Source organism: Odontesthes bonariensis, chromosome 14, assembly GCF_027942865.1.
Source record: "Odontesthes bonariensis isolate fOdoBon6 chromosome 14, fOdoBon6.hap1, whole genome shotgun sequence".
Taxonomy (NCBI): Eukaryota; Metazoa; Chordata; class Actinopteri; order Atheriniformes; family Atherinopsidae; genus Odontesthes; species Odontesthes bonariensis.
This window is the reverse complement of record NC_134519.1, coordinates 17,526,116-17,548,235: the sequence shown is the minus strand read 5'-3', so window position 1 is coordinate 17,548,235 and position 22,120 is coordinate 17,526,116. Positions and strand designations below refer to the sequence as shown.

At 40.0% G+C, this 22,120-nt stretch overlaps 1 protein-coding gene across 2 annotated transcripts in view; it reads left to right on the top strand.

Moving 5' to 3' along the window:
- Positions 1-4,035: 4,035 nt before the first annotated feature.
- agap3 (ArfGAP with GTPase domain, ankyrin repeat and PH domain 3) overlaps positions 4,036-22,120 on the top strand; it is a 123,778-nt gene continuing 105,693 nt past the window's right edge. The window contains exon 1 of one of the 2 annotated variants that reach the window (XM_075483218.1): positions 4,036-4,955. In XM_075483218.1, the coding sequence (XP_075339333.1) occupies positions 4,586-4,955 (370 nt within the window). In that variant the 5' untranslated portion in view covers positions 4,036-4,585. The remainder of the gene's footprint in view (positions 4,956-22,120) is intronic. The other variant, XM_075483221.1, reaches the window with a different exon arrangement.

Sequence of the window (22,120 nt, the reverse complement as noted above, 5' to 3'; positions counted from 1 at the left end):
GGCGAGAGAGATGGCAGCTCTCCTTTTATCCCATGGCTCAGTTGTACATTATAGCTCCAGGTTGGGTGGTCTGATTTGTCCTCCTGTAGACTTACATATAAATATATATAAATATTGGTATATTTTTAATATACAATGGTGTTCTTGGTCTGCTTCCACCCTATTTCTAAAGCTACATCACTCTAAAACTTACAAGAAGTTATCCTAGCTCTCAAGACTTAGAGCTTGAATCTGCTTGGAATCAGCTTCAAGGACAGCTGAGTCTGAGGAAACTGGTTTGATTGAAACACAATTGTTTAAAGCAAATGTTGTAAACAATTGTGGCTGCAAATGTTATGGCTGACTATAATTTCTCCGATTTGACCTGCTGTGACTAATGATGACCTTTTCTAATATTTTTTATGTTCTTTAGTTTCGATACATACCAGTGGGAGCCTGCTGCAGTCATTCTTTCCAGCTTTTTTTTTTTTTTTTTTAATTTTTTTGTGAAAACACTCATTGAAAAAAATACAAAATTCTATGCTGGTTTGGATGCTGTGCTGCTGGAATGATTTCTTTAGGTAATTCTGTAATATCTGTTAATATGCATTACCACGGCAAAGTGGAAGCTGTTTGCATACGGGAGCAGATAAATAAGCTTCCCAAAGCCCAAGTAATGCCTAGTAAGACCTCAAATCAGATGAGTTGAAGAGGAGATGTCGAGGATGCAAAGCTGGAACAAAATAGAGAAAAGGGATGAAGAATAATCTCCTCTCTTGATCACCATGGGAAGTATGAGATTACTGGCAGATAAAATGGACGAACCTGGACCCCTGATGAGGATGCAGCTGGAATATCAGGAATATATGTCGACTGAGAAAGTTCACCTGTGTTGAGAGCCGATGTGGTGTGTGCACTCAGCAGATAAGTTGTTGCCAAACTCCAAAAAACAACACCCCGGCCCATTAATCGCGATTTTCACCCCACCTCTATCTGCTGCATTTAAACTTTCTAAATATCTGTCAGCTGATTTTTAACAGGAGCATATTTTGATAACAAATTATACTGCAGCAATATCATTTCCCTTTGGGGATTGATAAAGTAAATTTGAATTCAGTTGAATTTAATTATTGTTGTCTTTGTAGTTAAGTCATACTGTAGGACAATACTGCATACATATATTGTTGTATGTGCATTTTGTGCGTACTCTTGTATAATAAGTGCACACACAGCTGCTGCCTGTCTTGGCCAGGATATGTTTTTCGAACCTCAAGAGCTCAGTTTTTCTGGTTAAGGAGAAGCAATGAATGAATGATGACATAATTTCATTTGTTATGTATGACATATTGCCAGAAGATGTTAATGTGTGGTCATCAGGTCTTCTGAAAAAAAATTAAGTGATCTGAGCTCAATCCTCATATATATCTGAAGGTTTAGGCCCAGATGACTTATTAATGTGAGAGAAATCCAGATGGAATCTTTGCATTTGATCTTCATCTCTGCAAGTAAAAATGAAAATCAATAATTTAGAAGGTTTCATACAGCTTAATTGCGCTAGTATTCACAGCAGCTCCTTTCCCCCTCAGGCAGCTGACACAGATCATTGGGAGCAAGAAGTTTGTCAAATGAAAAATGAAATGCTCATCACTTCACCTTGCATAGTTCTTTGAAACAGACTTAAATTCTTTATCTCATCACAGCTAAACCCAGAAAATAATAGGTATTCAAGGTAAGAAAAATGAATAAATAAAATCCTTGGAAGTCTTAAAAGTTCAATTTATTTTGTAGTTTCAGTCTGTGTATATATTTTCTTCTGCTCATATATAAAACTGGACTTTGTGTATTTACATTACAATCTCAAAGTAAGTAGTTAAGATGACTAGATAGTTCTTTGGCAAATGTAATCACCCTACACATTCAGATATATGCAGGTTTCAGGAATGGCTTTAAAAATGACCCTGAATCCACTGTGTGTGTCGCCTTGCTCTTAGCTGCATTTACTGTGATAAGAACAGCTTAGAAAGCTCTGCATACGACTTGTTCTTGTGTCAGTTTGACCGTGCCAAACTGCACATTTCATGCAGTACAAATGAGAGCCTATTGCACGGGGAAGAAAGATAATAATATTTCTGAACATCAGCTTTTACTTGTAGCTCCCTGTTGCTTTATGTTTATCAAAGGTGTTCGCCCACAGCCAGAGGGCATTACTGTAATCATTATGCTTATACACAAATGGCACATTACTATAAATGATCCGGACAGTAATGAAATTCACTTCCAGATTAAACAACCATTGTTGCTACAAATATTGGTTGCACTAAAATGGAGTGTAACAAGATGTGCATAGCAATATATTTTGAAGGCAGGAGTTCCAAATTTGGTCAACAGATGGTGGCAGAAGGCTGAGGATAACACACACAGACTGCACTGTGTAGTGGAAAGAAGTATGTATGCTGTCTTCTCATTGTTATGATGTATTATGTACTGAGTTTCAGAAAACTCCATTAGCATATCTGTTACATGACGGAACTCCTTGGTGAAGTCTCACTGATCAAGGAGCACAATGTCAGGAAACAGTCACAAAGTGGCTTGTTTACTTGGAGGAAAATCATTCATCATGGAAATCATAAATAATGATCATTATCTTCAAAGCAGCGGGTTCATCATTTGAGCGAATTTATAAATACTCAATCACATATCTGGTGCATCAAAGAAGAAAAAGTTTTGTGTCACATTGCAGCTGTTCTGTAACGTGCATTATCATTTCTGCAGTCGCAGCAGGTTTTGTTACATAACGAATTAAATGAGTGTAATTACATAAACATGCAGAAACACATCATTCACAACAAGCATCTCGATAGGTGAATAACACTCATTTAGCTCGTATGAGGAATTATTAGCATATAATTTGAATTAAAAAAGATACTGAGCAAAAATGCTCAGATGGCTTTTTTTTGATAATGATCTATTTCGCTGAAAATCCCAGGGTGTGGAACTTAATATGAATCTCTAGTCTTAAGTGCCGTTTCCATCTGTGACGCTGTGGAGAATAATAAATTATGATTATCTATATGTTAAAAAAGAGTTACAGACCCGCAGATAGACTGACAGTTCAGGGAACCAAATGCTTCAATGTTTCTTGCCTTATTTATCTAAATTACTTCCCTTTTTTTTTTTTTTAGATCTGTAAAGTTTCACTTTATAGTTAAAAGTATAGTTAAAAGTTTCACAAATGTTTCCGTCCCAGCATTAAAATGTTTATACAGTTGGTCTGAAATCCACTTGATGTCATCCAAATTATATGGATATATCGGAAGTCAGTGTTGCAGCATTGTTCGACCAGCTCCTATCAGCTGCAACAACAGCTCTTGACTGACAGTGACAGTCATCTGGCCCTCAACAGCTGTTGTTGTAATGTGCATTCAAACCGGCAGGTGACTCTGAATCTTCCTTTTTTGTTAAGAAATATCACGTAGGAGCCCCTTCGGATGAGATTCTTTAATGTTAGAACCTTTAGAAACCTTTGGTCATATTTAATTCAATAAGCATGCTTTGGGGAAAGACTACCATAAAAGAAGGGCCACTCTGCTCATTGTTTGATATGGTTTACAGTGAGTTTTTACTGACCATGATCATTTCTGTTGCCTATTACAATTGAGAGCATGTTTAAGACCACAATAAGGACTGACTGTGCCTGGAGCAAAAGATAAACTGTCTTTTATTCGGGCCTCTTGCTGTTGTGGGACATGTGGCGTTGAATTTGGCATTTTGTTGTAATGTATAATATCAAGGACGTCGGTATTTTGAAGTTACAGGATTAGGATTGTACAGCCAAGGATGGAAAAAAAAGTTCGTCAAAAAGTCACATTATGGCTATCTGCGCGTACGCGTGCGCGAGCACGTACGCGTGGGGCTGCTTGTGACACGCTATCTTGCGGTTTTCGAGACAATAACAACTAACTATAGACGCCCTTCTAGATGTAACAGCAGGATCCGCATTTCTATCTTCCTCTTGTTTATTTTCGTCCTGGCATAACGGCCCGGTAGGTTATTACGGTGATGTGCACGTTGCGATTTTCTCCCTCCACCAAATCCAATCACACCCTCCCCCATCTCAAGTACAATTACGTTATGGGTGACGTTTCAGCATGCGGAGGAGGGATCTGGGCTGGGACCACTTGGACCAGAGAGGACTAAACACTATTTCATTTCAGCGCAGAAACAACGCATTCAAGGCAGTGGACCAGGGCGCCTTGCTGAAGCTTAGCCCATTGTCTCCTTCAAACAGAGCAACTGAGGAAAACGGGGTTGACCAAAGCAGCGGTGTAGGAGTGTCCAAGTGGTAGGCATTGCGGGGTTGTAAGACAGAAAAAAAGGCCCTGGACAGATCTGGCCAATAACGGAAAATGAATCACAGTCAAGTTTTAATAATATGAGCCGCGTTTTGTTGCAATTGGCGACCAACTATTGATGCTTCTGCGCCGATCGTTTTCCAGACCATCAAAATCGCGCGGACTTCTTTTGTTCGCGTCGCTCCAATCCCAAATTCTAGCCTGCAAATTGGTGCTGCTGATTTGAAAGAGTTAGTCGCTCCGAAAACCCAAGAATGAATTTCCAGTCCAGCGTCCCAGGGTCCGGTATCTCGCAGCAGTCTCAGCCTGCCATGCCTACCCCAGGCACGGTCCCCACGCCCGTTCCCGTCCCAGTTCCTCAATCTATGCCGTCCCAGTTCGGATCCGGATCGTCTGCAAGCTCAGGGGCCGGCCAGTTCGGTTCGGGGACTGTTTCGGGCCAGTCTGCACAGTCTGGCTCGGCCGGCTCGCAGTTTGTTTTGTCCAACTCAGCGGCCATAAGGGCAGAGATCCATCGGTTCGAGTCTGTTCACCCGAACATCTACGCAATCTACGACCTGATCGAGCGCATTGATGACCTGGCCCTGCAGAACCAGATCAGAGAGCACGTAATCTCCATTGAAGGTGAGTAGATGGGACACACAAGGGGCGTTCATTGCCGTTTTGTGCTTTTCATTCATTGAGGGGTTAGGATAAAAAAACGGATTACATGTGTGTGTGCGTGTGTGTTTTCCTTTCTTTTTTTTTTGTGGGTGGGGGTGGAGGGGTCCTCATTTCCTCCCTTTTATGCACACTTGGTAACATTGTCATGGGCGCACAGCCCGGTGTCAACAATCACACTTCGAGGTTGGGGGCGTAGCCGATCTCATAGTCCTGTTCAAGGATTGAACTGCACCCATGCACTGCAGTGTTAACAACACAATGCTCAGTTGCACTCACAAAAGGCAGCCTATCTGTGCAACTGTAATTAGCCTCCCCCACCCCCAAAAATCACCTCTGCTGTTAAGTGGGATTTGCAGAAATTAACACGATTTTCAATCTAATGCTGACCTTGAGAATTAGTGATTTGTTTCTGTATTTGTTCAATTTTGATCAGATCAGGAAGAGGCTCCCAAATGGGATATAATGTGTTCCATTAAAGTAATGATTGGCCTGCACAAGGCAGAGACACACCGCAGACTGACAACAGGAATTTTGATGTAGGTAATGGACGTGACTGGGTCTGTTAAGGCCTCTCAGTGGGCATATTCTGTAGCACACTGAAAGTCCAAACGATACCACACGACCAAAGAAGGATAGCAGCGGCTGCTAACCAGACCTCCCTGCTATGTGCAGCATTATGTCAACTGGAGATGATACACTGCCAAATGTAGACATCTTAAATTATGGTAGCAGTTTCCCAAGTGTCTTAGCTCGCTTCTCATCCAGCTATTTACTACCAACCGATGGTTATGTTAGTACACTGTCCATCAAAATTGGGCTCTCGAAGAGTGCTCCTGCAACTCCGTAACACGCTTTCCCCATTTCTTTCTAAAACTGCTAATGCATCTGGATACAGTTGGAATCAAGTTACAGTTTATTTAGCAATCAACAGTTGGTGTAATAGTCCAACATGAGCATTAATTTTTTTTTTTTTAACATTAATTTAAAATGGGAGAATGTTTCATCTGAATGAAACCAGCTGGTTTGTTTATGGTGGAACTTGTTAGAGGACAGTGTAGGACCGAAGGACCTTGACACTGGTGTTATCGGTTAGTATTTCAATGCTCTCACAGTACAATTTGTCATATAAACAAAGATGTACTGTAGCTGGGGTTACGTGGTCAGCAACTACAATCCCCATGGATTTTGCCAGTTGCAGAGGTACTGCACACTGTACAGATTATGCGGTTCAAGGTCAAACGTGTGCAAACCTTTTGAGGAACTGACTTGAAGTGAGCCTCATATTTCCTTAGAATTGTTAGTCTTTTGACAATTTCACCTTAGAGAGGTTGCCACCGAATGTGCAGCCAACTTCAGGATTTTCCTTGGTTTCAGTCCAGTTTTTATGTTTGTTCTTTTTTTTGATCATTTAAAAAAATGTTTGAAATATAACCTTGATTTCCACTAAACAATTTAAGTGTCACTGTCACAAACACTAAAGCAGGACTGTTATATGATGTAAGACAAGATCACTATAGCCCCTTTCACACTGCGACCCGCTATCTTAGCGGGTCCAAATTGCACCTTCGACCCGCGTCGAGCAATATGAACGCTTGGCGTGTCAGGGTGACCCGTGTCGCCTGAAGCCGAGTTCAGGGGGCGTTGCCTAGTGGCAGAGCGTCACACGAAACACAGAAAATGCTGGGCGTGTACAATGACGTAGGCACAAGCCATGTGTCGGAGGTAGGGTGAAATACACCTGTCTGCATCAAATTTTTCAAACAAACGATGGCGGGACACCTTGAGAACTCATTTTTGCAATGCAGTTCATGGAGATGTTACTTTACGGTGCGTCTTGCTGCGTGGGAAACCGCGCTCTCCCATCTTTCTCGCCAGCCCTTCCAGCAGAGGTCCATCTTTCACCGTCCCCGAAATGTGGCGGAAAATAACGTCCTCTGCTCGGAGGCTGAGGAGCTCGCGGACCTCCTTGTCTCACCAGTTGGCCATATTAAAAAATGTCTCCAACTTGATGTAGGCTAAAACAGAGTAAAACTTGTCCTCACCTGTCGCTGTTGTTCTGAATCAGTTGTCCATTCTGTCTTTTAAACTCCTCACGCCACGCCCACGTCCGACCCGCGTCGATTGCGTTCACACCAAACTCGGCTCGGCAAAAAGACTAGGGTCCGACGCGGGTCGAAAGGCGAGTCGAGTTGACGCGGCAGTGTGAACACAACAGCGGACACGCTAAATTCGCGAATTAAACGCGGGTTATTCGGCAGTGTGAAAGGGGCTAATGAAAATTAAATGCGTCCTCATGTGAAAATGGAAAAAAACTACTTCTAGAACATGACTTTTAGGTCTACCTTTTTGAGAAACAGATGTTATTTTAAGGATGGTTGCATAATAATATCAATGAAGGCATGTCTTTATTCTGTGTCTCAATAGGACAACACTGAAGTCTTTTGTTCGCTAACTCTCAGATGTGCCTTTTTAAAAACACAAAGGTCAGCTTATTCACTCACTTTATTTGATAAAAATATTTAGTTTCTTCTCCCTGAAAACTCTGCAAACACTTGACCCCCCCAAGGAAAAGTAAAACAGATGGTGTTATTCCCTTGTAGGGTGTCATGAATTTGGAAAGCTTCCATGGGGCAATTTTGTAGCGGTGAACTTTTTTTTTTATTATTGTTGATTCATTCTCCCTTAAGCTTGTGTGTTTTCTTCATGCAGATAATTTTCGTTTCTCCCATGTTTCTCCTCAAGCGGTTCTTCAAAAAAGCAGTCTCACAGTTTCTGCTTTAATTTAACTTGAATATTGGACATACAGCTAAAATCTTTAATTTTTTTCCCCCTCTTTGATTGTTGAACATAAGCAAATGATTAGAAATATGCTTTTGCTGTCTGATCATAATTTATAGCTTGAAGTTCACTGCTGAGACTTGAGACTAGAGACTTTTCACATTGTCTTTAGCACAGCTGGAAACATCCATATAGCCCTTATATACAACACCAAACAGCTGAATTGCATCAGAAAACAAGGTTATATTCTCTGTTTCTTTAGTTCGTTAATTCATTTAGCATGTTAACATGGTTAAGGTGTACTTTAATGTTATCTCCACGTATACACTTTACAGTATACCAAAAGGCATTAAAGATGTATCTTTCTAAAAAAAAAAAAAACAGGACAACAGTTAGATGCCCTTTCATCATGTTAAATGAGATGTGGTTACCATATTAACTGGGACTTCCAGATGCCTTGAAGAGCGGCAACAACAGACCCTGACTGACTTGTCTTCACCTGCACTGTGGAACTGCAGATATGTTCCTCTTCAATCTTGCATCATTGCAGAGTCTGTTGCTAAGGAACCAGTGGCTCGTGCATTTAGCTGAAGAAAGACCGAACAGAAATTACAAAATGAATCCCCGTCTATACTAAGGTCTCCCTGTTGTTTTGTGGATTAATAAGAACTTCATATGACGATGATGCTCCAGTCACGTCTTTTATGCTTCCTGATGCCTCTTTTTCGTATTATTGTTCAGGGTGGTGTTTGGTGTCATTGAACCATTTAATTAAACAAATAACATGTAAGAGCAAGAGACGCTTTGTTTTCCCCCCTTTGTCTTTTATTTTTTAAAGCCTTGTTTGTGAACACAGGACAACTGAAGCTGACATAGATTAGATAAAGGTGAAATTTACTGTGAGATGTGAGGCTGGCCAGGCCAGGAAATCGTCAAGCAAAATGGTGGTACCAAAATGTAGGAGTAGCACGTGAGGAATTTACTTCAAGATATCACACTGCTAATCAAGTCGACTTAAAAGAGAAGAGTCAAAACATGGATGCAGAAGCATCCACTATAGATGGCACACTATAGATGGCATCTACTTTCTATTTTGTAGAGGGAACCAAAGAGGGATTAATTGTTTGACCTAGATTTTAAGACGGGTTCATTCCATCAGACAGGGTCATAAGATAATATGGTAATCCAGAACCCAGTTTGTGATGCATACTTAACGTAATCAAGTGCAACAAATACACGGTGAACTGAGAACTGTTTGTGCCCCAGCGGTTAAGTCATCAATTATCTGTGAGTCAGGTCAAAGTGATACTGAGCCTTCATTGATTTAATATTAATAGAATAGTAAGCTCTCAAGATTTGAAGTTGGGTTTGCTAGTGTAGCTAATGTGCTCTATCAAATTATTGGACAATGGTTGTGTCTTATAGAAAAGGTGCACTGGGTAAAAAAACCAAAGTTGGGAATGTACGGTGCTGTGGATGAAGGTGGACGCACGGTCACCTTTATTTGGGATTGAAAAAGAGTCCCGAGGGATCCCTTTTATTGTGATAGAAAGGTTCTGAATCTGTCAGATCAGGGGACTGTGATCTCAGATGCAGCGTGATATGTGCCTGCCTTCATCCTGAGCATGGTTCGTTTGAAAGGGGATGCTGACGTTTTCACCCAATGGTGTGTTCAGTAGTGGTCAGTTAAATACTGTCTTTAGTCTGAGTCTAAGGCTATCAGCTCACAGGTTCTCTCTGTAATTGTGTCTTATGATTGATCACTCAGACATGAGTCAAACCAAAGTGTTGCTTCACTGCAGATCCGTACAGAAATACCGATTTATTGTAACTGTGTATATGTCATAGACAGAAAAGCAAAGGTGAATTGCTGGATCAGGTGCCCTTCAAACGTTAAACCTTTAACTAGCGTTGAAGATTATGTTTGCACCGGGATTTCATCTGAAGAAATTAATGTGCAAGGGGTCACAGAAATATGGAGGCTGCGGCAGAGAAGTTATCTGTAATCTGATTTAGGTGATCTTTTAAGGTATAATTTTCAAAGGAAAGGGGAAATGAGCATGTTTTGTTTTTACGTACTATTTGAGGTCCGATTATTATTCATATTTTTATTCTAATCTAAGTTCGATGTTCATCAGTTTTTCCGGACGTTGTGAAGAATATTGAAAAGATGTGTAGCTTTATGATGATGTTTAAAGTACAAATTGCAGTTATGCTTCAAAGCTTGTAAAGCCTTGACTCCTTCCTGCTTTTTTTTTTTTAGCCCCAAAGGTCGCATTGCACTTTCTTAATAGCTGGTTATGATTCAAGAATACTGACCTGACTTTATAATTCTGGGGTTTCTTTGAGCCAAATTTTCTGTTTTTTTTCTTGTAATGTTCTCTTATATTGTGTGTAATAACTTTATTCCTTGTAGCTGCAAAAGCTCACACTGACTTTCAAATTATCAACTGACAGGCCAATGTCAGAGCAAAGGCGGTCACCCAAAACCACTGCTACTCAAGAGTGGTGCTTGGGATTTCAAGAAAGGACTAAAAAGCCTGCACAATGGGACATTGTGTGTTCGAATAGCAATCAGGATGACACAGACAGATACAAAAAGCGCACAGACTGAAGCCTCAGAGCTCTCTGCTGGCATTGTGTGGCACCTAAGCGGCTCCCTGGTACACACTGCATCCCATTTGCTAAGGAGACCATGAACACTGGTGCTCATCTGCTAATCACAAACAGGGCACGATGATGATGCCCTTTTATTCTTGCTAATGAAGCAGGATTCATTTCCTCAGGACCACTGAGACGTAAAGCTAAAACATCTTCGTTTTTATTCACGACAAGCCATACCGTTTCTGTAGTTTAAGAGTTATGATGCTAAATACGTGTAGTTTGGATGAATAAACATTGATTAATCGTGCAAATAAAGCCTGAGTTTGCTGAGGTTTTGCACACGGTTGTAAGAGTCCAAGGTTTGAGTGGTGTGTGGTTGCATGGTTGGAATTTGAGTTGATGAACCGGGCTGTAGGCCATCTGTGTGAGGAGAATGCTGCTGGTGCTACTTCTGGCAAGGGAAATCTCCACAATGTGCTCATTATATTTCTAAACTGTATCTGTGAATATGGATTAGATGGAGTTAGAAGTGTCAGTCAATACCACCAGCTGTGTCTCTTCCACGGTGTGTCAATGCAAATTGCTGTTAATGTGGAATGCTGGTGTTTATAGAGTGGCTCAGTAAGTATTTACTTGTTGTAGATCTTGTGCCTAAATAAAGCCTTATGTAAATACATCTGCGAAGCATGGAATAGACCCAACCATGGAGAAATATTTTCTTCTTTCCTTGAGTCACAGAAGCGGCCCAAATCAAACAGCATGCTATTAGAAAATCTTTAGAGAATGATAATAATTTGAATTGTGAAATCTTTTATGTCCAAGCCACAAGGTACGCATGGGTGTATGCAATACATGCACTTTGATCCCTACTTATACAGAGGTTGACCAGCCCAGTCTTTTTCAAATAGCAAACTCATGTTTCACATTAACAGTGATTTTCAGCTAAAGCCACTTTGTTATGAGGAAATTTTGTTATTGTCCGCCAGTGTAGCATAAGGCAGCTTTAAGAAGTCTTTAGTAAGATGATGATATTAATGAGTTGATGCTAATAAGCATTGAGATGGAGTTTGGGAATGCTTATATGAGCTTATTCCTTATAAATCTACCCACGGCCACAAAGCTTGTATGTTCATAGTCTTTTTTTTTTTTTTCATATGTAGAGAGGAAATTAAAAATGATCATTTGTGGAGACAACAATGCTCCACATAGTAACTTCGTGTAGTTTTTTGTTTTCCTGAAAGGTCTCTGTTTTATCACCAGTTAAATCACAAATTATTATTACTGTCACTATTTCCTTCTAACAATAGTTGCCACCAAAAGGTGGATTTTTTTTGTTGTTTCAACATTGATCTGTCTAGTAAAAAAAAAAAAGATTCCAGTATCAATACTGCATATTGGCTGAGATTCTTAATGTATTTAAATGTACATTTTTTAATATATATATGTATATATATATATATATATATATATGTATATGTATATGTGACTTTGCATCTTTGTATTCAATAGACAAGTTTGGAACTCACTGACCGTCCCTGACATGTGCTGCAGACAGTGCTTGGAGCTTAATAAACATTCTTACAGGAGTCTGTTTCCACAAAGTGGGGCTTGGCAAACTCTGAGTCTGACCCTGAACTCTGAGTTGATGTGCCCTGAAATGAGAAACTCAGAGTTTTATGTTGCAGAGCAGCTGTACAGAGTTAATTCAATTAGTTCTGAGTTAGTTCATGGAAAAAAAAAAAAAAAAAAATCTCCATCAATGGAGCTCTGATACTATGATTCACCATGGCAACGGGTGAATAAATTGTAGTGCCTCCATTTTAATCCACTGGAGCAAGAAGTATGAATGTGTGTTGTTAATTTTTTTGGATATATGTATTTAGCTTTAAACCGATGAGCAAAATGTAGGTAACAAATACTAAGGATGACTATACGGATCAGATGACACGTAGTTTTAGACTTGAAATCATATAGTCATAGTCCAATGTAATAATGATTTTAATCATTCAAAGTTTAAAAGAGGTTTAGCTTCAAACTGTCAACACATTGTTAGTACATTAGTTTTCCCATTAATAAAATCTTACTCAGCAGCATATATTGACGGTATAAACAGTTTAAAAGTATGTGTAAAAGTTTAGACAGGATATTGAACAAAATGCATTAAAACTATATATAATACATTTGTGCAGTGATGTATGGTAAATCTTCCAAAGGAGATGAGATGACGGTCCTAAGTCCAGTTTTCTAAAGAAAGACAGAAGATAGATTTAATTTAAGCTGAAAATGAATCTAGCACTTATGACAAATTGGTCATTTGCTTTATTAAAATCCTGAACAACAGTCTGCTATTTTCGAGCTGAGGTTTAACGTAGTGTAAATGTCTACTTTCCCATTTGTTCCATGATACATATCGTATGGATAAGGAAATGAAAAGGTGTGCCAGACAGCTGCCTGAGCTGGAGGGGAATAGTTGGAAGAAAAACTGAACTTGTTGAGGAGAACCTGGCAACAAGCAAGTGAGGTTAAAATAATCAGTTACCATGACAACTGACAGTTACATAGTTGACTTATATTAGGGCTTTCTGGAAGAGACACATTGTGCACCAGTGTTAAATTAGTCCAAGCATTTTCTCTGTATAGCAAAGCAGATGTTTTGTATTGAATACTATTAAGGGCCAAAATTGGCTAATAAGATCTAGGATTCTAACTAGCAGGTTAAACGACAGGGTTAAGTGCTCATTTGTGAGTGGGATGTATATTTCTTAACAGAAGACAGAGTCAAGGAGGCTGTTTAGCACTGATCCCAGTTATCTTTGAGCTTCTGAAGTACAGCATCATACCTAAAGGGGACAAATGAAGCTTTTCATTTTCTGTCACATGCAAAAAACTCTATTGTCAGATGTCAAACATGGCCAAGGTTTGAATTGTAAGGATCATATTTACATGCCTACAAAGACTGTTTTCTCCACAGTAACTTTGATAAATCTGAAAGATTTGGCTCAGCCTTAGTGGTTACAGATGGTTGTACTGTCCACTCGATAATTTTGGATTGGATACGGGCTCTAACCCTAATTAATACTAATAATGCTAATACTTTATTTAAGACCCAGAGTGTGTCAACTAAGATGATTCAACATATTTAAAAAAAAAGAAAGAAAGCTACACCGTTTGTTCAACTGAGATCCAAATGATGGCACTTTTGCCCACAGAAGTAACATATTGAATTGGAAATAAGGATGTTATTGTAAAAACCAAATGTTTCAAACCAACAGACCTCTTGGAGGCCTCTTTTCCTTCAACTCAGGTGTGTTTTGGTATTAAAGGATTTATTTCTTAAATCAAGAGAATCACACACATCTAAAAGAAAATACACACTTGAGTCAAATCTGTGTTGGGAGAGTGATCTTTCACATGTAGGTTCAAAGAGCTCCTTTGCTTTATCTCATGTGGCAGAGCTCAAAGACTGCCGGCCTTGTGCATATGATATAACATTCGACTCTCACGTCAGTCGCACGAGTGGGGATTGATCAAGTGTAGGCTTCCTCTGATTTCCCATTCACCTGAAGACATCAGATCTCCTATAGCATCTGCAGCTGAACCACTTTTGTGCTGTGCATCAACTGTATAAGGTTTCAGTTACATTTAAAGCTTAAGAGTAGTGTTTGGCGGCGGGGGTGGCACTCCTTGTGAAGTTTACGTGACATGTTTATTCTCCAGAGTGTGGTAGTAGTAACAGACCTCCCCCTGACAGATGTTCACCAGATAACAGGGTTTGCACAAGCCAGACTCTCAAAAGAGTCTCCCGTTATGTGATTAGCCCGTACAGTTTACTTTATGTACAGCCACAAACTGCTCATTACAACCCCGCCGAAATCCACTGCAACACCTAACCCGACGCTTGACCACAGGTCAGCAGAGATGAGCTGAGCTATTTAGCTGTAAACAGAGCCACTGTCTGAGGGCCTGGGAGGTCTGTAGGGTCAGAGTGCTGTTTCTGCATCAACCCTGCTGTCCTCTCACTGCTGCCACACCACAGCATTGGCTTATTGAATGTGACGCTATCCTCCACAGCAGAATGCCCTCCATTGTGCCGCTGAACAAAGGCTCTCTCTCTCTCCTGTTGATGGACAGCTAATTCTTTTTTTTTTGTTTTTAAATGTTCTGAATGCAGAGGGGTGAGAGGAAGCTGGTCAGAAAAATTTAGAGCATACTCATCCCAATCTCTCATGAGCAGAAAGTGGAGGACTGGTTGTCCTCTCTCATATTCCAGCATTGTCAGTTCTAATGTTTTGTTGAAGGGAAAAGCCATTGAAATAATGCGCCGTGCTCATTTTTGATTTCAATTTGTTCTAAATTAAGTGGCTTTATTAGATTTAGATAAAAGAAGCTCAAATTTTCTTTTGATGTATTGTCATATAATACGGTCAATGTTTTTCTTGCTGCAGGGTTATTGTGTAATTGTGAAGCTGCTATTATCTTTTACAGTTAAATTGGCAAAACAGACTCCCTTATGCACTGAATTCAAGAGAACCAAAAAATGAGTATGTGAATTGTTTAGTTGATCCAGAAAAATATGTTCGGTAATTACTCTGATTACCGACTATTTGTTATTTAGGAAACAATGATTTTTCAGCAAAATGTCAGCAATGTTCTCTGATTATTTAGAGATCAGGGCTAATGGTTGGTTCTATATAATGCCAATATTGTGTGTCCTGTTTTGCCTGTTTGTATTTTGATTTCTCAGCTTACTATTTTGAAATAATTTGTTGCTGATTATCTCAAAAACCCAGAAAAAAAGTACATTATGGCAGATTATTAGATAGTGGAAATAATAGGGGCCTACTTCTAGAGTTGGATTGTCTTGTGGTATTTTCAAATACCCTTTCTTCTAGCATGATCTCTTTCTTGTTCAAAAGCTGAGAGGTCTATTAAGTCTCCTATAGACTTTTCTTTTTTCAGTTTGTGCATCAGCCATGTCCTATGGTGGAAGTGCTCATGTTTCCTGCCAGTGGGGTAGGGCTGGAAGCAGATGGCTGCTGACAGAGGAAGGGGTTTGGAAAGCAGTGAGTGAGCAACAGATGGAAAGGCGCATATGCCTCCAAGTCCCCTCAGCTTGCCAGCAGTCCCGTGACTAACTGTGGGAAGATTCTGGCCTCTTCCAGGTTGGGAATGGACAGAAAATCATGGTAAAGAATGAAGTGCCCCTAGAATAGAAATGGTTATCTGAGACCAGTTTGTTTGTGGAAGTTCAACTGTGGGAGGATTCAGAGCCCGTTTAATTGGGGATGAATGGAGAATCGTGGCAATGTATCAAGTTGGACTACTGGAGCATTTTTTTTTTTTTTTTTTTAAATGCACCGTTTCAGCAAATGCAGATCTGTAAAGCAGTGATATCGTTTTGGTTGTCATGTGCTTTAGGAAAAGAAACTCGATTGCCTCTTCTGTTCAAACAGAAACTTCTTACAGGGACTTTTGTGGCCCCCAGGGAGCACATTTTCTTCACTGAAGGAAAATGCAGGATAAAGGAAATGTGGTGTATAGTTGGTGAGGCCATGATGCTGCAGCTTATGTCAGCAAGGTAGCTTCTCCTTCTCATGCTGACTGTAAAAATTAAGCTCGACCCCCTATAAGTTGAGGGATATTTCAGTTTTTCTTTGTCAGTCACTCTTTGAGGACAATTCGTTTCCACGCGAGTCTGATGCTGGATTCCATGAAAGTTTCTGTATACTTGATGTGTATATAACCTCCTCTCTGTTTAGTTTTGAATGAACTGAGAATAGTTGTCAGCACTGCTTTTTTGTGGTCGGTTTTCTTGTCAGTATGGCTTGTCTAACATGCTCCAGTTAAGCGTTATCACCCAGGTCCTACATTCCTTTGGTGGATGTCATTGTTTTGATGGTGTTTCGACATGTCCTCTGGCCTTGTGTTCACTGTCTTCAAAGAGCTCGTACAGGCAACGTGCCAAGCACTTGTTTTCCTGTTTATTTTGCTTTATATTGTAAAAACTATGACTGCGGTGGCATATTTTGTCCGAGTCAGGGAAAAAAGTGCTGCGGTGCACAGTTGGTGCTGATTGATCTGAAAAAACACTTTGAATATGTGCTGGTACATCTGTTACTCAGTTTAATTCTTGATCAGTTGTGATATTTTGGTCACTTGTTTTATGCATCATAGCTAAACTCTGAGGAGGGGTTTGTTGTGAAGAGACGTTTTAGTCTGTGGGAATAACTGCAGAGGAAGTGTAATGTGACCCCACATTTACTGTTTATACCCCTGTTTCCTGCTTTCCCCAAATGGAATAAGCTTTAGTTTTTCCACTGCTGATTCCCTCTGGCCATGACCCAGGATTGATGTCATGTGGTGCAGTATGTGAACTGCATGTACTACAACCCCTCTTGGAACACAATCACAGTTCCCATTTTGGACCCGACAGCTTAGGGGGTTTTCAGAATGGCTTCTGTTTGCAGGAGACAGCTCCAGGCGACTATGATTTACACTCTCATTTCCAAAAGTTAGAATGCAGTGTTAAGATTTTAATTAAAAGTAGAATTAAATGGTTTACTTATAATCTAAAACCCTCTATTTAAACAAGAAAAGTCCAAAGACATATTAGATGTGGAGGCTAAGGAAGTGGAATGTTTATTTATTTATTTTTTTAAATGAGCTTATTTGGAATGGGATGTCAGTAATATGTAAATTTGGAAAAGTGTGACCTGATTAATAAAGTCATCTAAAAACTAATTACCTCATTTGGTTAACAGTTAAAACAGTAAAAGGTCTTTTGGAAGAAATATTTGTTGGGGGTCTACCACTCATTAGACTGTGGGAAAACAGTCTAATAATTTAGGAATAATATTCCCCAGTGTAAACTCTACCATTAACCTAGTCTTAAATGATCCAGGGACTATAGATACATATTTTGGGAATGCCATAAACCAATATTGAACCGCTGTGATGTTAAGGCCTGAGCCAGCTCTGCATTAAAAACAGACCTGAGACATGACAATTCTGCCGAGGAGAGCACTACACGGGCACAGGAACACTTCTGAAAACCCTTGTTAGTGAGCCCAGTTTGTGGCTGCATCCACAAAAACAGCCTTGAGACTCTACCATGCAAAGACCAAACCTAATAAAAAAACATATGAAGAAGATGGAATGCTGGTGTCTGTTTTGGGAGCTCAGGGATGCTTCATCTTATTTAAAAAAGGGAGGGACCATCTGAGTTTTTATCAGACACACAGTTCTAAAACCTGCATAGGCATCAGTGCTTATGGCACATATTTTAGTCATTTGTGAAGGCAACACTAATGCAATCTTATATACGCATGTTTTTGAGCATCATATGCTGCCATCTTGCTTGCTTATTTCTACAAGACAATTCCAAACCACATTTTGCACATATTACAAGAACAAGGTTCTGTATTGCAAGACTCTGTGTATTAAACCAGTAAACATGAAGTCCAGACACAAACAAAAACAGTTGTAAAAAAAAAATTAAAATAAATATGAATGGTCAACATATCAAACTTTGCCTGATAGGTATTTCATTAATTGTACATAAATGGAAGGAAGTGTCTGTCTTGCAAGGTGCAGATAATCCGCTCAAGAATGTTAAGCTTCGAAAAATATCAATAAAAAGGCCAAAAATAAGACCGATTTTTCTGAAGTTTTCCAGTGACCTTTTACCTTTTTGTCAGCATGATCTGCAGTAGGCATTTATCTTCTTTACTCAGTCCTTCAGGAGGCCCTGAACTATTGAGCACCTAAAATCATAAAGCAATAAGGGGTAATTATTTAATTAAAAAATTAAATGAATGATGCATTGAACATGAAGGAAACGGAATAATTTACCATAAAAGTCAGGGATTTAAAAGCTCTGCAATGGTCTTTGTTTAATGTTTCTTTTTTTTCTTCAAACAATAACAGTTCTCCATCCTTCCATTTTCTACACCCGCTTAATCCAACTGTAGGGTCGTTTGGGGGCTAGAGCTTGTCCCAGCCGTCATTGGGCGAGAGAGGCAGGGTACACTGTGGACAGGTCGCCAGTCCATCACAGGGCCATACAGAGACAAACGAGACACACACTCACTCCTGGGGACAATTTCAAGACACCAATTAACCTAACATGCATGCTTTTGCACGGCAGGAAGAAAATGTCCCCGCATACATAGGGAGAACATGCACACTCCACAAAGGCCCCAGCTGGGACAATGACAGTTCTGTTAAATTAAAAAAACAACTACTCACTTTTGGGAGGTTTCCGAACAATGCTTTGGTTTTAGAATGTTTCTTAAGTTGTTTTTTTCTTTTTTACGATAGCTTAAGGTCCTAGTGGGTCGCGGCTGGTCATTCTTATCAAGCATCATTTCTGAATCTGTATGAAGGTTTTCCATTATAAGTAGTACTGATGCCAACTGATTCTTCCAAGCAAGCGGAGCTGAGACCGTATGATGACAGGAAGACACTGCAGGCTTCTGTTTGGAATCGTCACCTGTGGGTGTACAAAGCAACGTCTCTGCAGAAACTCACACTGCAACACCTTTCCTTTGTGCCATGAAGTCGTTTCGTCCCAAACACTATTTACAACATAAGTCACAGCTTTCTCATTGGTGCGTATGCATCACATGTTGTCTATGACTAATGAATACATAAACATGGGTGTGGATTTCAGGTTGGTCTTTTTTTCCTTCATAGACCAGACTTGAGCTTTGTAATATTCAGTTACAATGATCAATTCCTAAAAGATATTCAAACCCATCTTTACTAATATGTGAAGCTCTATCATCACAGCTTCACATGATGATGATGATGATGATGATGACAAACCCACACCCACCTGATCCAACCCACATCGTGGGGATTCTCAATGTAAAACTGAGCATGGAAGAGCTGTACCAAGTTGACTTGCACTGTACCACAGTGTACAGTGTAATGAGAAACGCCATGACTGTTCAGCATTAGAAATGAGATTATTCATTAAAGCTGACCTGAATGTAAATGTTTTTTACCTAATTTCATGAGCAAATAACGGCTTGTGTTGAGCAAAAGTCATTACTCTAATGCCTCATGCTCTTGTGCTTTAGGGCTCATCATTGTCAAGCCTTCAGCTTCCAGAGCCTAGATATATAACCTTTTTCAATATTGGGGCTTGGTGACTAAGTCCCTGCAGTACTTTTTTGTATCTATTTTTTTGTCCATATGTAAAAATCATTAAAAAGATTATAGCAGATTTACCCTGTATTTTTTAAGAAAGTATGTTCACTGTTGAATGACATCACAATAATCTCAGAGTACAGCCAAAAAAAAAAAGGTTCACAAAATGCCAGGACTCAGGAGGCCAGGGCTCAAACATGGTAAAAGTGAGTCAAATCTGGAGAAGTCATATTCTTGAATAGCCTGCCAGCTAGTAGGCATGTAACTATGGAGAATTGGAAGAGGAACCATACCAGAATGCAACAGTGTTTGCTGAGCACCATTTGGTCCTTTTAAAAAAAATGCAGTGTTTCTTATACGAGTCCATGCTGTAAACTGAGTGACTGTATTGTCCTCTGGGTGAAGAGACATTCTGCAGTGCCCATTTGAAATAAGCCGTTCAGAGTCCTGCTCAGGGCTGTGTCAGTGCAGCTTCGCTTTGGATGATGAGATTTTCCTCCTTTAGTAGTCTGGCGTGAAAAGTGCACTGTTCAGCAGCTGAGCTTTCCCTCAATTCTGTGTTTGCGTACTGGAACGAACTGCTGGCCTCAAATAAAATACTGTACAGTTAAAAAGGAGGAATTATGACACTTGTGTTGCCACACAGTTTATCTCATGGCCCACTGTGCTCTTGGGCCCATTCTGTTGTGAAATTGGACCAAGTGGTGTCTAGAGATGGACATTGCTGCTGTATTAAAGCTATTTGTATCCATTTTGTAAGACACTTCCAGGACATTTATTTTCTAAGAAATTTCATTTTCTTAGAAGCTCCGGTTTGCTAGGCTTTGTGTTATTTATCCAACTATAAGTACCTGCACAAAAGAATATCAGTAAAGCCGGCAGTATTTTACTTTTGTAAAGCTAATGTAGGACCTCTTTGAAGAGATTCACACTATTAAATGGTGGCTTTTTACATATTTGGCTTCAGGTGACTTCTGCCTGCTCAAAAAGGCAGTTTTTGTTGTGTCAGAATCAGGCATAAAATCTTGGCTTGTCCTAAACAGAGTTGGCAGCTCATCGCTGCCCAGACAAATTCAAAGCTACATTTTGTGTATTTGCAAAACACAACAAATCTTTCTGTGGTCTCTTTATGCCAATAGGGCTTTTAGTAAGTAGCACTCTGCCTTTAGTTTGTTGACGAGAGAGAGAACATGGGCACAATACACTAAGTGGTCCACTTTCAAAGCGAATCCTTTGGCCAAACTCACCCTTGTGGATTGTCAGATGTCACTTTTAGGAAAAGACCATCTGATTGAAATCTCAGTTTTCACTGTCAGGACAGGGATATAGGTCATGAAGCATCAGCAGCTTACAGGACATGTCCTCGTGTTTGAAATGATTCACCATGCTGAGAGATTAGGAAGTCAACTGTAATACCTCTGCAGTGTATGAGCTCTGCTGATGAATCTCCATTCTTGGCAGGGTGTATTGCAGATCTGCTGGTGGACGGGTAGGCAGTGGCATGTGTTATGTAACACAAGTAGGTGGCTGGAGTAGCTCTGTGTGAGATTGTGTATTTGTGGTGTGCACGTGGATGTGCGAATTTCCCCACACGCAGTTCCCTACCCCCGACCTGGATGGGACTCTGTTGACTGAAACAGCCCGAGGGGATGGATGCAAAGGGAGATGTTGCAGTGTAAGGGTCAGGCATTGGTGTTGTCCTGCCTTTTATAAATCCTCTCAAGTGTAGTTCTCTGGAAGAATCAATCCGTACCATTTTCTGGGATTATACTCACATCTTTTTCATAAAAAGAGGTGGGCATGGCAAAACTTTGGACATAAAGAAGCGCATCTAAGCTCCTGTTGCCTTAACCCCTTTCTTTTCACCTGGTCAAAGAGTAGACATCGTCATGTCTGACAAAGAAGGGATTAGTTGTCTAAACCTGCGCTACTGGTCTGGTATATTTGGATACATGGTATAATTCATTGTGATAGTTGTCCTCTGAAACATCCATACAGATTTCTTTGCAGCATTGTGCAATTGCACAGAGAAATTCTTACTTCCTTTCAGCTACCTTTAAACATCTCCTTATTTACCTCCCATATCCATTTAGGTGTTGACGGGGGATGAAGCATGTCCTGCTCAACAGGCTGAGCAGGGAATCCGCATAAAAACATTATCCAGATAAACATCCCCATGATGTTGGGCAATTTTCAATTAATATATTATATATAATTAATAATCAATTAATAATTTCATCGTAATGTCTTTGGTCTAATGGTTTCACGTATGAAGTATGTTTGAGTCACTTTAAGCTCAGTAAAAGTATGAAGAAAACCATTAATTTTCATCTCGCGTGCTTATTTGACTTTTCTTCCATGGCCCATTGCTTTAAAGTTTCTAGCCCATGTCTGTTGTTGGTCTCTGTGTCTCTCATCTTTGTGACAGCGAGAAAAACACAGCGTGCTATTACATGCTGATGAGTCATTGAAAATTCTTCTTGCCGCATATGACCCGTGCTGAGCAATGCAAAACCTCAGTCTACTCTGACTCAAGGACAGAGAAAGCTTCTGCAAAACCAAACATGGAGTGTTTGCAGATGGCCATGAGC